The sequence below is a fragment of the Stigmatopora argus genome, chromosome 11, assembly GCF_051989625.1.
Source record: "Stigmatopora argus isolate UIUO_Sarg chromosome 11, RoL_Sarg_1.0, whole genome shotgun sequence".
Taxonomy (NCBI): Eukaryota; Metazoa; Chordata; class Actinopteri; order Syngnathiformes; family Syngnathidae; genus Stigmatopora; species Stigmatopora argus.
The window spans coordinates 7,871,041-7,883,657 of record NC_135397.1 but is presented as its reverse complement, the minus strand read 5'-3'; the positions used below and the strand labels follow the sequence as shown (position 1 = coordinate 7,883,657).

General features: G+C 42.5%; 1 protein-coding gene across 1 annotated transcript in view; it reads right to left on the bottom strand.

Moving 5' to 3' along the window:
- The window catches only part of birc6 (baculoviral IAP repeat containing 6), a 44,420-nt gene that overhangs the window by 11,798 nt on the left and 20,005 nt on the right, over positions 1–12,617 (bottom strand). Inside the window, exons 45-64 of the mRNA XM_077612675.1 lie at positions 11,995–12,566; positions 11,704–11,879; positions 11,526–11,622; positions 11,245–11,439; positions 10,952–11,152; positions 10,537–10,816; positions 10,196–10,452; positions 9,982–10,090; positions 9,460–9,684; positions 8,457–9,294; positions 8,233–8,376; positions 7,593–7,722; positions 7,053–7,184; positions 6,800–6,961; positions 6,551–6,724; positions 5,993–6,192; positions 5,334–5,667; positions 5,025–5,242; positions 4,219–4,383; positions 3,683–3,854 (exon numbers count right to left, since the gene is read on the bottom strand). Coding sequence (XP_077468801.1) covers positions 3,683–3,854; positions 4,219–4,383; positions 5,025–5,242; positions 5,334–5,667; positions 5,993–6,192; positions 6,551–6,724; positions 6,800–6,961; positions 7,053–7,184; positions 7,593–7,722; positions 8,233–8,376; positions 8,457–9,294; positions 9,460–9,684; positions 9,982–10,090; positions 10,196–10,452; positions 10,537–10,816; positions 10,952–11,152; positions 11,245–11,439; positions 11,526–11,622; positions 11,704–11,879; positions 11,995–12,566 — 4,781 coding nt within the window. The remainder of the gene's footprint in view (positions 1–3,682; positions 3,855–4,218; positions 4,384–5,024; positions 5,243–5,333; positions 5,668–5,992; positions 6,193–6,550; positions 6,725–6,799; positions 6,962–7,052; positions 7,185–7,592; positions 7,723–8,232; positions 8,377–8,456; positions 9,295–9,459; positions 9,685–9,981; positions 10,091–10,195; positions 10,453–10,536; positions 10,817–10,951; positions 11,153–11,244; positions 11,440–11,525; positions 11,623–11,703; positions 11,880–11,994; positions 12,567–12,617) is intronic.

The window sequence follows — 12,617 nt, the reverse complement described above, 5'->3', positions numbered from 1 at the left end:
ACAACATGTAGAATGCCATCTAATCCAAAAAGCATAGTGGAAGACAATGCTTTACACCAAAACAACCCTGAGGGTAAGCCCATTTTTTCAAATTCTTTGTGTAAATTCCCATGAGTAGTGAGGGGAAACGTGTACGACATATTTTTTTCTCCACAAACATGCAGAGTAGAAAACAGTTTTCTTTTGACTCATTTTGTGAACTGACAGTCTGCAGCTTTCTAATGAACTCATTGGCTGCTGTGGACAGATATAGATTAAGCAGAGTTCCTCTAAAAAATACGTTGTTACATTGACCACATAGTAATGCTGGTATATTACCGTTTTAGATTTAGAAAAACAGATCAACAACCTTGACACAGTTTTAACTGCTTCAATGTTCTTCCAAAAATTGACTGACTAGCTGCCATTGATGGTGATAGCCGTCCAAACTATTTTGAGTTGAAAGCTTGGCATTCAGAATGGATTGGACCTCTGTCGTATAATAACTACTACTTTAAACCTACCGTTAGCACTTCAGTTAGCATGAAATAGGCTGGCTCGCCATTATTATTTGGGTCAAATTGGATTGACCGTCTATTGCCGTCAATGGCTTCCAAAGATTTCCTGTGTTTTCCTCTACAAAGGTGTGAATGATGCTCGATAACTACCCACAGCAGCTGGGCTATTTAATCATTTACGGCATATGAAGAATCAGTGGGCGGATGTGATGGGCTCTAATGCATGCATTTTATCATGCTTTTTTGATAGCAGTACTGCCTTCAAACATAATCACTAGTAATTTAACGATTCCATCCGAGATAATTTAAGGTTGATGCTTAGCAATTGCTGACAACTCTGCAATTAGTTTCACCTATCGGCTGTGCCAAGGCATAAAAATTGTGTGTCTCCCACCCCACTGCCTGGTCTAATTCCCAATTGATATCCGTTAGATGCGCAAAGGTTGCTAAGGCTGCACTAAAATTGTCATTCCAATGGTTATCCGAACTGACAGCTTATTCTTTCTTTTGTTTTATTCCAGATACAAGTCACCTTGAAGGGCTAGGCGAGTAAGGATCATGGGCACCACAGTTATCACCCTTGATGATGTGCGAGCACTGGAACTCAAGGAGGAACAAGAGGAATCAATTTTGGCCATGTTGGGCATTGTTGGCACATTCCTCAACCTATTTGTAGTTGTTTTTGTGTACATCTACACCACATTATAGATAGTTTCATCACAATTTAGCCTCATGCAAGACACTAAGACCAGTGTTTTAAGTTTTGAAAACTTGTGGAAGAAGTTTGACATGAACCTTATCACAAGTAAAAGGTGGAATAAGTCGGCGGGATTTCCTGAAGATACGAGAAACATGTCAACAAGTCCAGAGCTGGAAAGATAGCGAGACATCATGCAACATCAAGAAGGAATTAGTTGAAACCATGATGGACACTTGGAAGTGCTCAACCAGGGTTGAACGGGAAAAATACAAACTGGCCCTTATACAGCACCCCGCCATCTCCCATTGCTGACATAATGAAATATCACTTGTCACTTACCTTAATTATATTATTTCTAAATACAAAATACAAGCCAATGATGCTGGCAATGTTGGGGGAATTCTCAGTAGATGTTTTGATTTTCTTGTTACCTCAGGCAAGTCAACAAAGATTTTGACAATAAAGACTAGGATCTAAAATAAGACAAACGGTTCCCAATTAAACTTCCATTGATTTAAAAGCTAATAAAATATTCACCAAGATATTTGCTTTGAAACAGCTCCAGAAAATAAACAAGTTCAAAATGATCTACAATCGGCCCCGAGCCATGAAAAGCACAATCGATAAATGCCCAAGCTTTCTAGTGGTTAAGTAGGCCCCGAAAGGCAATGATAAATCCACAATTAATTCATGTAATCCATTAGCCCTGAGACGAAAAAAATATGGCTCAGAGAAAACTTTCTTTGTGATCTGTCCTCGAATAACAGAGGAGTAGCAATTTTAATTCCACAATTAATCTAAGTAATCAGCTCTCAGACAAAAAAAACACAACAAATATGGTTCTAAGAATCGATGTGTATATATCCCTAGAATATACCCACCAAATTTAACGCTGAAATATGAGTGAAAAATGGAATGCAATTTTTAGTGAGTGTCCTCACCAGGAAGAACAACTGAACGAAAAACTAAACCAGTAATTGAGACCTAAAAATATTTATATACCAACCTTGGTTTCCATTTAATAAAAATGTTCCTAACTACCACAAACCATACTAATGAATACTATACAATATTGCTCATTTGCTGCCTGCTGCAGTGACTTTTGTTTACTGCTTACTAAACTATCATTTGAGTATCGACATGGAAACGTCAGTGAGCTTTGTCCCCTAATACTATATATTATTATATTTTCAAATCGAAGAAGTGTCAGTGTGAGTTACTTCACTGCAAGTGTCCAATGTCTCTGATCCAAACTACCCCAGGCATAGTTATCTTTGTTTGGAATGGTTCATCAATTGTCGGCAGGGAGAAATGTGAAGACCTGAAGGTTTCACATTGAAATTAGGATGAAGCGCAAGGGTCCATTTACAGGGTCATTCGGGCCATGTTTGCCTTCATTCCTCCACTCAGATGTTTTCATAATTATTAAAATTGGGGATAGTCTGTTCACAACAACAAATGACCTTGTCTTAAAACGGACAATGAATGTTGTTTTTCTAACTGAAAAAAATGTTACAGTGAATACTAGCTGTTATATTCTTTGTACTTGAGTTGCTGTTTCTGTGTATACATTGTTTCAAGAAAAAAAACTGCATTGGCTCATATTTGGCAAGCCAGCTTCAAGTAAATCTCAAAAGTGCAAAACTAAACAGGATATATTTTTGTGATGGCAAGCATTATCAACTTGTGCAGATAACCAGACGAAATGTATGATCTGATTAAACCAATGCTACATACAGATGCATGATTTCATTTCATACCATTCTAGGATTACAATTGATTTTACAGTTCTCAGTGTACAAAACACCAATAGACAAATCCGAAAGGTTTAAAAGTCCTTCAGTTACGTTAAACTTCTCATTCGCTGAGTGATAAATACTGTAGAGCAGCACTAGCATTTGTTTCAAACTAACAGCTCTTTGGACATCAAAGGAGTGCTCTCACTTTTCTATTACAGCCAGCTATCTCTGACATTTATTGAAGGACCAGACCTTCGAGGCAAGTGACCCTTGTGGAGGCGTTAGCCAGAGACCCGCTAGCTTTTTTCTTTGAATGCATCACGATGTTCATTTGGTACATGCAGTGGCATTTCCCATTTAGGTGAATGTGTCATTATTTAGGCCACGGTTCAGATGACGTGGCCATATGTTCTAAGAGACTATCCATTTCATTTATCATTTACTGAAAATGTAGTTGGACTGACCAATATACAATGCCCAAAAACCTGTACCCACTGTGGCCCTTGAGGACCAGTTGGGACACCCTTTCATTATAGTGCATAGCGCAATCAACTGATTACACTTTTACATTATATGCATTACACTACAGTACATATTAATAGTAACCGTAAACCAGTAAATAGAGCAGTTAACCCATTACATTGGCCAATGGTCTTGAAAATGAGCATAGTATGTTCAGATATATTGGCCGTCCGATATATCTGTCGACATTTACTTCAAAAAGCATTTAATAGAGGAGCTCTTACCAGAATCATTGCGTAGGTAAGAGGACATTGCAGGGATGAGACAGGACTGACTGAGTAGTTCCTGCAGCACTACTGGAAGAGCCGAGCTGTTCTGGGTTCTGCTCTCTGCTGAAGATGCATCTGAACTGTGCAAGCTGCTGGAACCTGCAGCATTAATGTAGCTTGCCAAGACCTAGCAATCAAAAGAGGCAAGTGACTATTTTGGGGTAATAAAATAAGTAAACTGAGCTGAGAAATTAAGCAACAGATGAAATTAGTATTCATTCCATTCTTTCTCTACAGGTGGGATAATAAATGCGAGCCAGCCAGGAAGTGCCCGGGTATGCTAACCGCCGTGCTAACAATACTAGTAGAAGTTTTTCTTATTCGTCCGAGTGCAGACCAGGTTTATGATCATGTTTCAGTGCCATTAATGGCGCTACACGCCCAATCCATTTTGGCTAGGACTGCCAGTCAAATTGGATTGGACGCCCACCACTGTCAATGGCCCCCTATCAAGTTAAATAAAAAAAGGTGTTTTGTAATTGAACACTTACTTGCAGAAGGCAGGTGACATGTTCCTCTTCAAGACGCTGTTTTGTGAGAGCCTGCTCAACATCCCACCCTGATGCTGTGGACCCAGTACCGAAACCGGTTCCTTTGGCCCAATAGAGCTGCTGCTCCTCACTGGTCGCTCCACCGTGACAATTTGACATCTGTGGCTGAGATGAACATGAGATGTCAGAGCGTATTGTAAAATAGGAACAATCATAGAATCAGCTTTTTTTCTGAACGCAAAGACATTGAATATTCTTTAATGACTTATTCAGAGATTTTAAAGTTACTGGAAACCATTCCACAAACAGTTCAATACAAACTAACTGCAGTAAAGATGTTATAAAGAAACTTAAGGAAACAGGATTAGTGCAGGCATAAATTTAGTGTTACCAAAATCTACAATACTTTGATCTCAGTACTATACATGAAGGTTTTTTTTTTTGTTATAAGCCTGTCGGGTCACCAGGCTTGTTTTCTTGGGGAATTCTTCAACTTTATCTGGTTTCTCAAAACAACTATTGCAGCAAAAACTTAAAAAATAAAGTACTTGCATTAGTGGAAAAATTCTAAGTATATTTCAAAATACTTTGAGATTAAAAAAATACCCTTTGAACATTTTAAAATAATTTATATTTAAACCAGAATTGGCCATGAAACTTTTTTCTGTTGCAACAATCTAAAAGTCTTGATTGCATTCAGTCCAGTTGAACAATCTTACAATCATTCTGTGGCTTTCAGAGGTTTAAAGCAATTGAAGCCAATAGGAGATATTTTTCCACATAAAGAGTTTAAATGTGAACCATACCTCCGAGACATTGCTGTTTGCATTGGGATTTCGGGGTGCATGGTGGCTGAGCGCTGATAGGCAGGCTAAAATGAGATGAATGGCACCGATTTCCAGAGCCATGCGACGGAGCAGCAGGCCGTCATCAGTGGTTAGGGGAGTGCTTCTAAACAATGCTCGAAGGACATGAAACGGCAACGTGGGCAACACATTTGCTGACGGAGATTGCAGGATATGACCTAAAACCCAAGGCATAACATTTAAATATTCAGCAAGAATTGGTTTCAATTTTAGTTAGGCAACTGAAAGAATGGAATTATTTCAACTCACTTCCTTCACCATCGTCAGTGACGCCAAGCACAAGGCGTAGCAGACATTGGGCATGTTTTCTCTCCTTGAGCAGCACTTCTGCGTAGCCTGGCAGTCGTAGAAATAGGCCAAATGCTGCCAAGGAGTGTGCAGGGATGGGTGACATTGTTTGCACCGGGGATGAAGATGAAGATGTCGACTGGGACTGCTGCTTATTGATGGGTGGTGGCTCTGTAGCGATGGACTCGGGTGCCTCGTACACCAGCTCTCCCGATTGCTCAATCGTGACCCACTCAAACTGATCAGCATCTTTTGGTTTCTCCTGCGTCGCCGAGGGTACAACTGGAGCACTGACCTATAAACAATCATCAAAGAAATGAATTGTGAGGTATTAGCACCATTGAATGGGAATAACTACCAAAAGATTCGTTTTTTGCAGTTTACTCGATTTTTCTTAAGAGGCAAACAAATGTTAGATGTTCATTTGCTCATACATTTCTTAGAATTTAGCATTTTGCTACAATTTTGAAAATAATTTACGCCCAATTAGCTCATTGGCTGCCATTGACAAATCTATTTTTTACTGGGTCGTTTGCTGCCAGCTTTGCAGTCGGATTTTGCCCAAAATGTTTGTATCCTGACTGCCTATTCATGTGCCTGTTTTTTGTGACAAAGCCCACCTGTTGAATGACATCTGGGTAGAGCATAGGTAGCCTCTCCGCAATGAGCGCCAGGCCTCCCATTCCTGCAAAAACCTGCAGCGGGGACTGAATGGGGTGCGTTTCCAGTAAGGACTCATCCGTTGTTGCGTCAGGGCATTCATCGCCGGGTGTCATTGGTTCATCTTCTGGGCAGTTGTTTATCATATCAGGGTGATCCACTAACAAAGGCAAAACAAAGGAAATGTCCATCAACAGCAAAAAGAGAAAAGAAAATCATAAGATAGGTTTATGCATCACATTGGATGACTTGCTTTATTTTTTATGAAAAAAATAGAATCTTTGAAGTTTAATTTGTTTTCAATGTTATTTTGTGCTTTTCAACTTCAGCGAAACCACTGTGGAATGAAATGTGGTCAAATTAGGGGGAAAACTATTAAGATGTGCTTCCCCCCCAATACATTTCCATTTTATCAAATCCAGAGCAGAGCCTCAAAACGAGCAGATTCGTACTCTCATGCAAAAAATGTGATTGGGAGATCTCTAGTTTACATGTTTCACCAAACTGACTTTCTGTACCTTTCTCTGTGCGAAGCCGTTTGAAGGAGTCTGTCTTAGAAAGGCCAGGGTCAGAAATAATCTTGGAACCCAATCTAACTGTTAGGTTGATGGACTGATAACCCTGTGGCATCTTGCGGTCATACAGTAGTGTTAGTAGCTGGGCAAGGGTCATTTCAGGTGGCAAGGGTTGACCTAGAGAGACAAACGGACCATTTAAGAATTTTTTTGGCTGCGTGCATGAAAATCTTGCAGGTGATGTCATCCTACCAGGAAGCAGCTTGTGGTAAAGGTGGAAGACAGGCACGCTAATGGTTTTGGCAGAGGAGTCAACACCTGAGGATGTAGTCAATTTATCACTCATCACCCGACCCCGTCTGGATGGAGGTCTGGGAGGAGTTGATAGAGCTCGCTTGGACTGGGACTTCAAACCTAAGAGAAGAGAATTTTAGCAATGTCTCATTTGTGACAGTGCAACAGCAAGAAGTTTGTAGTTTAATCAACATAAATGAAATTTGAGTACCTGAGGCTACAACCACACTGTAGTTGTCCTGGAAGCCACTGTCAGCTTTCATCTTCTCCTTCTCCTCGTGATTCTTCTTCTCTTTGTCCTCCTTCTGCTCACTGATCAGCTTGGCTGTAATACTGGGCGTATCTAAATTTGTGCCACCAGAAACAGAATCACTAAACTTCAATAAATTAATAAAGAAAAAAAACTGTCGTGTTTGATTTGGATTGCCTTGAAAAACTCAACCTGAATGAAGTCATGTGAAATTGAATTTATTCTTTGGAAAATTCAAACCAAGACTTTTTGTTCCACATTCAGATCTATCAAATGAAATTCAGATCGCTGAATTCAATTTAAGATTTACATACGGATACATGGGAAGAGCAATTGATCGCAGTTAATAAGTATTTAACCTTGGCCAATCACCAACTTTTTGAGCATATATACAAGTAGGAAATATATAGAATTTAAAGCATGCTTTACATACAATTACGTAGCTTCTATATATGTCGTGTTATCAGGAAATGAAACACACAAACTGGTAAAGGTAATTACCAGACACCCGGTCCAGGACTTCAGCAAGAGTCGTGGAGATTGGTAAGTGGAGTGTGCGATACTTGTGGCCTGCTCCATACATGGGATGTTGGATCATGTGACTAGTAGCGTTGATGCGTCCTTTGTACAACTGCCAAATGAGAAGAGGCAGAAGGTATATTACTTTTCATCCTACCGACATGTAAGTGAGCGTTTCATGTTCCTTTGAACTTGGGAATGAGACACTTGGTTTGTCCCATATAAGCCAAAATTAAAATTATTTAACAAACTACAGTGGTTACCTCTGCCTGTCTCCACATATGAAATATTCAGGTTACCAAACGCCTCAATGGGAAATTCTTATCTCAGGATACGAAAGAAATTCAACTTACGAAAGGCAGGCTAAAAATTTAAAAAATCCCCCGAAAAATTAATATACAATTCATGTACATGTCATTTTGAAATTTGGCTATTTCCCAACAACCTGCTGGCCTCCCATTGGCTTGGTCACTCACTCCTCAAGTATGACTTATTGCAACCATTACTGTACCATTGCATCACTCGTAAGCGTTTTCACACAGAATACAAATAACAACCAATATTGTAAAAGGTAATCATGATAAAACATTAAAAGGACACATTTTCAGAAATACTGACTAACCGGACAAGGACTCTGTAGGAAGACTGTGACTTTCTCATCCTCCAACATGAGTTGCAGAAACAGTCTTCGTATGAAGCCAGAGATGTTTCCAGAGATAGGGACGTTGCCACGCTGGGGAGCTGATTGGAAAAGCTCACAAAGAACCTGCAGCAAAAAGATAAAGTTGAAAATAGGCATTTCGTTTTGTGCTTCTATCATAAAACAGAAAGCAAGCCCAAACCAACCTGTGCCATGAGCCGCTGGTTGTTAGGATGACAGGAAATGCACTGCAAAAAGAAAGCTACTGTGGCATTCTCCAAAGCAGTTCTCTGCTGGGTGGTGAGGCCTCCCGATTGGCCTGAAGATGCCAGGGAAAACCGTGAGCCTGAGGGAAGCGGCTGGGAAGGAGCCGAAGCTCCTGAACACGACTGACAACCCGCGTTGGCACTGGCACTGGAGTGGCAGAGCACAAAGAGCAGCGCTGTCCACAGAGGGTTGACCTCTGGCCCGCCTAACCAGTCTTTCATGGCGTGGCTGTTGCCGACTTCTGTGAGGAAACGCAGCACTGGAGCAGCTAGCTCCGCGGCAAGCGGTGGCCGACTTTGTGTGGACGTGGAGCAGGGCTGGTATTGGTAATGCCGCCTGTCAGCTAAAGCGGCAGGCAGAGGCAGGTCAGCACTCGTGAGTAGACAAACACAGAACTGCGCAAGGCTGCGAACTAGCAATGAAGGCAATCCCGAGTCCAGCAACTGCTCTATTGCCCCTGGGGACTGCGAGGCTGCGGCCAGAGTGGTTAGTTGCGACTCTGATAAAGTAACTGGAGCTCTAGCATGCTTTGAATCATCTGTGAGTCCTGCATTGGTGGTATTATCGTTGTGCTGCTTCTTGCCGTCATCGGTCATGGCGAGTCGGCGCCGCTGGGCTTGCGAGTGACTGGCGCTGGGCTTGGATATAATACCCATCCAGGACATGAGCAACGAGAAGTAACTTGGATGGATGTGACACATGGAGCAGAGGAGGCTGTCGACAGCTTTTTTGAGCACAATGTCACATGGCAAAGACATGGACCAATTGTAGAGGAGTCTAAGGGGAAAAATAAGCAACATGTTTAAGAATTGCTCTCAAATACCAAACATTCCATAGTGTGTGACAAACACTAGTAGTAAGAATTGTGACAATCCACCCCATTGTCCCTTAAATGTCAGCATGTAACAAGAGATGGATATAATGTGAAAACAATTTACTGACTCAAATAACTCTTGGTCGAGAAGTACTGGGAGGTCATAATCAACAGGCAGCTCGTAGCTGTGCCATAAGATGGCTGCAACACAGTGCAGGTGGGACGGCGAAGGCATGAGGAGCCCATACTCCCTCAACAAAGAAAAGCCACTGCTGCTGCCTGAGTAGCCCATGGGAATCTTTAGAGCTGCAACCCTTGAAGAGTCATGAACCCATTGGAGGAGAGCCTGTATTCTGGAACAGTAAAGTTCACAGCACACTATGATGAGTCTGAACAATATAAAAAAGATCCATTCCATTGTCCTTCAACGTGATCTTTGTCAAACTGTCTTAAAATACAATAATTGGTGTCTGTGAGGCAAAAGGATGCCAAGGATAAACATAAAAACACTTTTTACGATGAGTTTAAAAGACAGTCTAGACTATCACCTTGGTAGAAAGTTTTTAATTCATCATTGTAACAGTGAAACTCAGCAGCCAATCAGATGGTAAAGACAGCCCAAGTTAAAACAAACCAAGTGCCTCAAGTACCTTTCCTTGGTCCCCGAGTCCTGCGTGGTACCCAACTGGTACAGAATGTCAATAGTTGAATCTGAGGAGAGGCCATTTAGGCGACCAAACAACAGAGGACTGTTCAAATCTGAAGAGAAAAAAAGCACCAATTGTTTTATGGTGAAAAAAAAATACCTTTAAATTCCTCAAAGTAATTTGAGGAAGAAATGGGGATGGGGTTGAGCTCACTTACTTGCTGGGTCCGTACCAGAGGCGGCACAGTTTCGCAGCAGTATGTCGATGAGTTTAAGACCAATGCGCGTGGACTGCAGACCAATCTTTACCAAGACTGCTTCAATGTTAGGTGAGTGCATCCCACAGTAAGGTGACATGAGCAATGCAGCGCAAGTCTGTAGCAGGTTAGCTGTAGGTGCAGCTGCACTAGCCATCATGGCCTCCAGGTCACTAACATGGGTGAGGCAATGGTGAAGAAGACGTAGCCAGCCAATGCTGAGAAGAAAGACGGAACAGTTTGCCATCTGGCCCACGTGCCAACAATAGAAAGGTGTCAGTTGATGGGAATGTATTTGGTACCTGGTTTTCGAAACCTGGTCCTCAGAGGGCAAAAAGGGGTTGTTGACTGTTGCAGAGGAGGTGTTACCAAATGCAGTCAGACCCAAGAGTTTGATCTGAGACAGACCCAGGGTGCTGGCATCACGGGGCCGGTGTAACCTAAGACATACAGCTGACGCAACCTCGGCCTTCACCAGCTGGATCTTGATGTAGGTGAGACCACTAGTGATTACTGGCGTGGAGAGCGGCAACATGTTCACCCCATCGGCACTGATCTCCACGGAGACAGATGATGGGCATGCTGATGTAGGTGAGAAGAAAAATATCTTGTAAATGTTGTTCTTCCTCTGCCCAAGATGCACCCTCCCTCCAACTTTTACAAACATGCAATTAATAGTCTCCGCATAAATCCAGACAGACAGAGAGCTCCACTTACTAGCTAAAGAAGCCAGATGTGGCTGGATGTGGAGCTCCTTTAGCAGCACAGCTGCAGGGAGGTGTATGGTAAGATCACACCAAGCCTCTTCTGGTAGGAAGATGTAGGACCACGCCGCAGAACGAGCCCGGCGGTGAGGTGGTGTCGCTTGTAGTAAGACTTCTGCTGGCTGTGCTGTTGGGCTACTAGATGTAATAGTACCTGAGAAAGACAGATCATTTCAAATAAATTTCATGTACATTACCAAGTGTCATTAAATTGCAGGTTTAGTAGAATTGAATGGATTTCAACACCTAATGGGGCAAAGTTGTGAAGTCCCTCTGCGTTATCTGGCTCTGATGTCATAACTCGGGATTTCAGGTTGCCATCGGACGGCTTTCCAGGACCTGAATCTAAAAACTTCATAATGGTTGACACCATGCTGCGGGCCGTGTTCACGATGGCCCTGGTGCTGGTCACCATATTGTTACAGATCAACTGTACACCACCTGGTTTGAGACAAAAAAGTTATATAACCCTGTGTGATTCAGAGTACATTGACGATTTCGATGCATGGATCTGAGCGTCTACCTACCCATGTCATGAAAGGCTTTGAGAGCCTCGCTTGTGTCCAGCACTCGCAGAATAAACCATAAAAGAGGCTCAGAAAGCTGACAAGTGGAAAGAGAGCCCTAAAAATAGGCCATGTATAGTGTTTTACTCTGTACTTTAATATATCTACAACACACTGAGTAACACTTTCAGTGGCTTACCTGTCGACCCATGTAACCACACGCCATGTATGTAAGAATGGGCTGCAACATGACCTGAACAGAGGTAGCCCTCTTGCTGAGTGTGGTGAGGATTGTGAAGAGACCGTCACCGACTGAGATGGCATCTAGACCCCCATGGAAGTTCTCATGTTTGGTAAGATGGAGTCCACTAGCTCCTGAAAACCAAAGAGGACTGTTAGACCAATGGAGAATAAGCCAAGTGACTGGTAATTTAAAAAAAAGCGAAAGAAGCACTGATTTGGATGAAAATTCAAAGTTGGTACATCTTACCGATGATCATTGCCATGGCACTGCTGTTACACTGACCCAGCGCGGACAAGATCTGACTCATTATCTGCTGATTGGCCAGTACTAGATCAGCCACACCAGCAGACGGACCCTGGCTGGTCGTTGATCCTCCGGCCACACTCTCTTTGCTTCCGCAAACCTTCTCTTCATCTGACACGCTGCTATCAGCTGCCCCTCCGCCAGCCATTGCCAGCCGACCACTGAACTCCCTGTCCCCTGACAGAGGAAGCTGCACTAGCACGTTAACCAGCTTAAGGAGGTCAAACATCAGCTGGTCGCGGGTTGTTTCCCCACAGACAGCCTTTGCATCTCCTGGTCGAATGATGTTGGCAAAAAGGCCGCCAAAACAAGCGCGAGCGCCAACAGAGCTGTCAGAGCCACTGCGTGAAACTATTTTGTCAGAGCAGGTGATGTAGTGGTGGACCAGGAAGGTGATAGACTCGATGACTGAGGAGATGGTGACCACAGAAACCACTTCAAAGTTTTGCTCTAAAGTGAACTCCAAAAGCTTCACCTGAGCGTCAAGTGGACCTTGACCTGACTGGAACGGCCCCCTGAAAGTTCCAGATAAAGTTAAAGACCCAAAAGGAATATACCCAATCTAG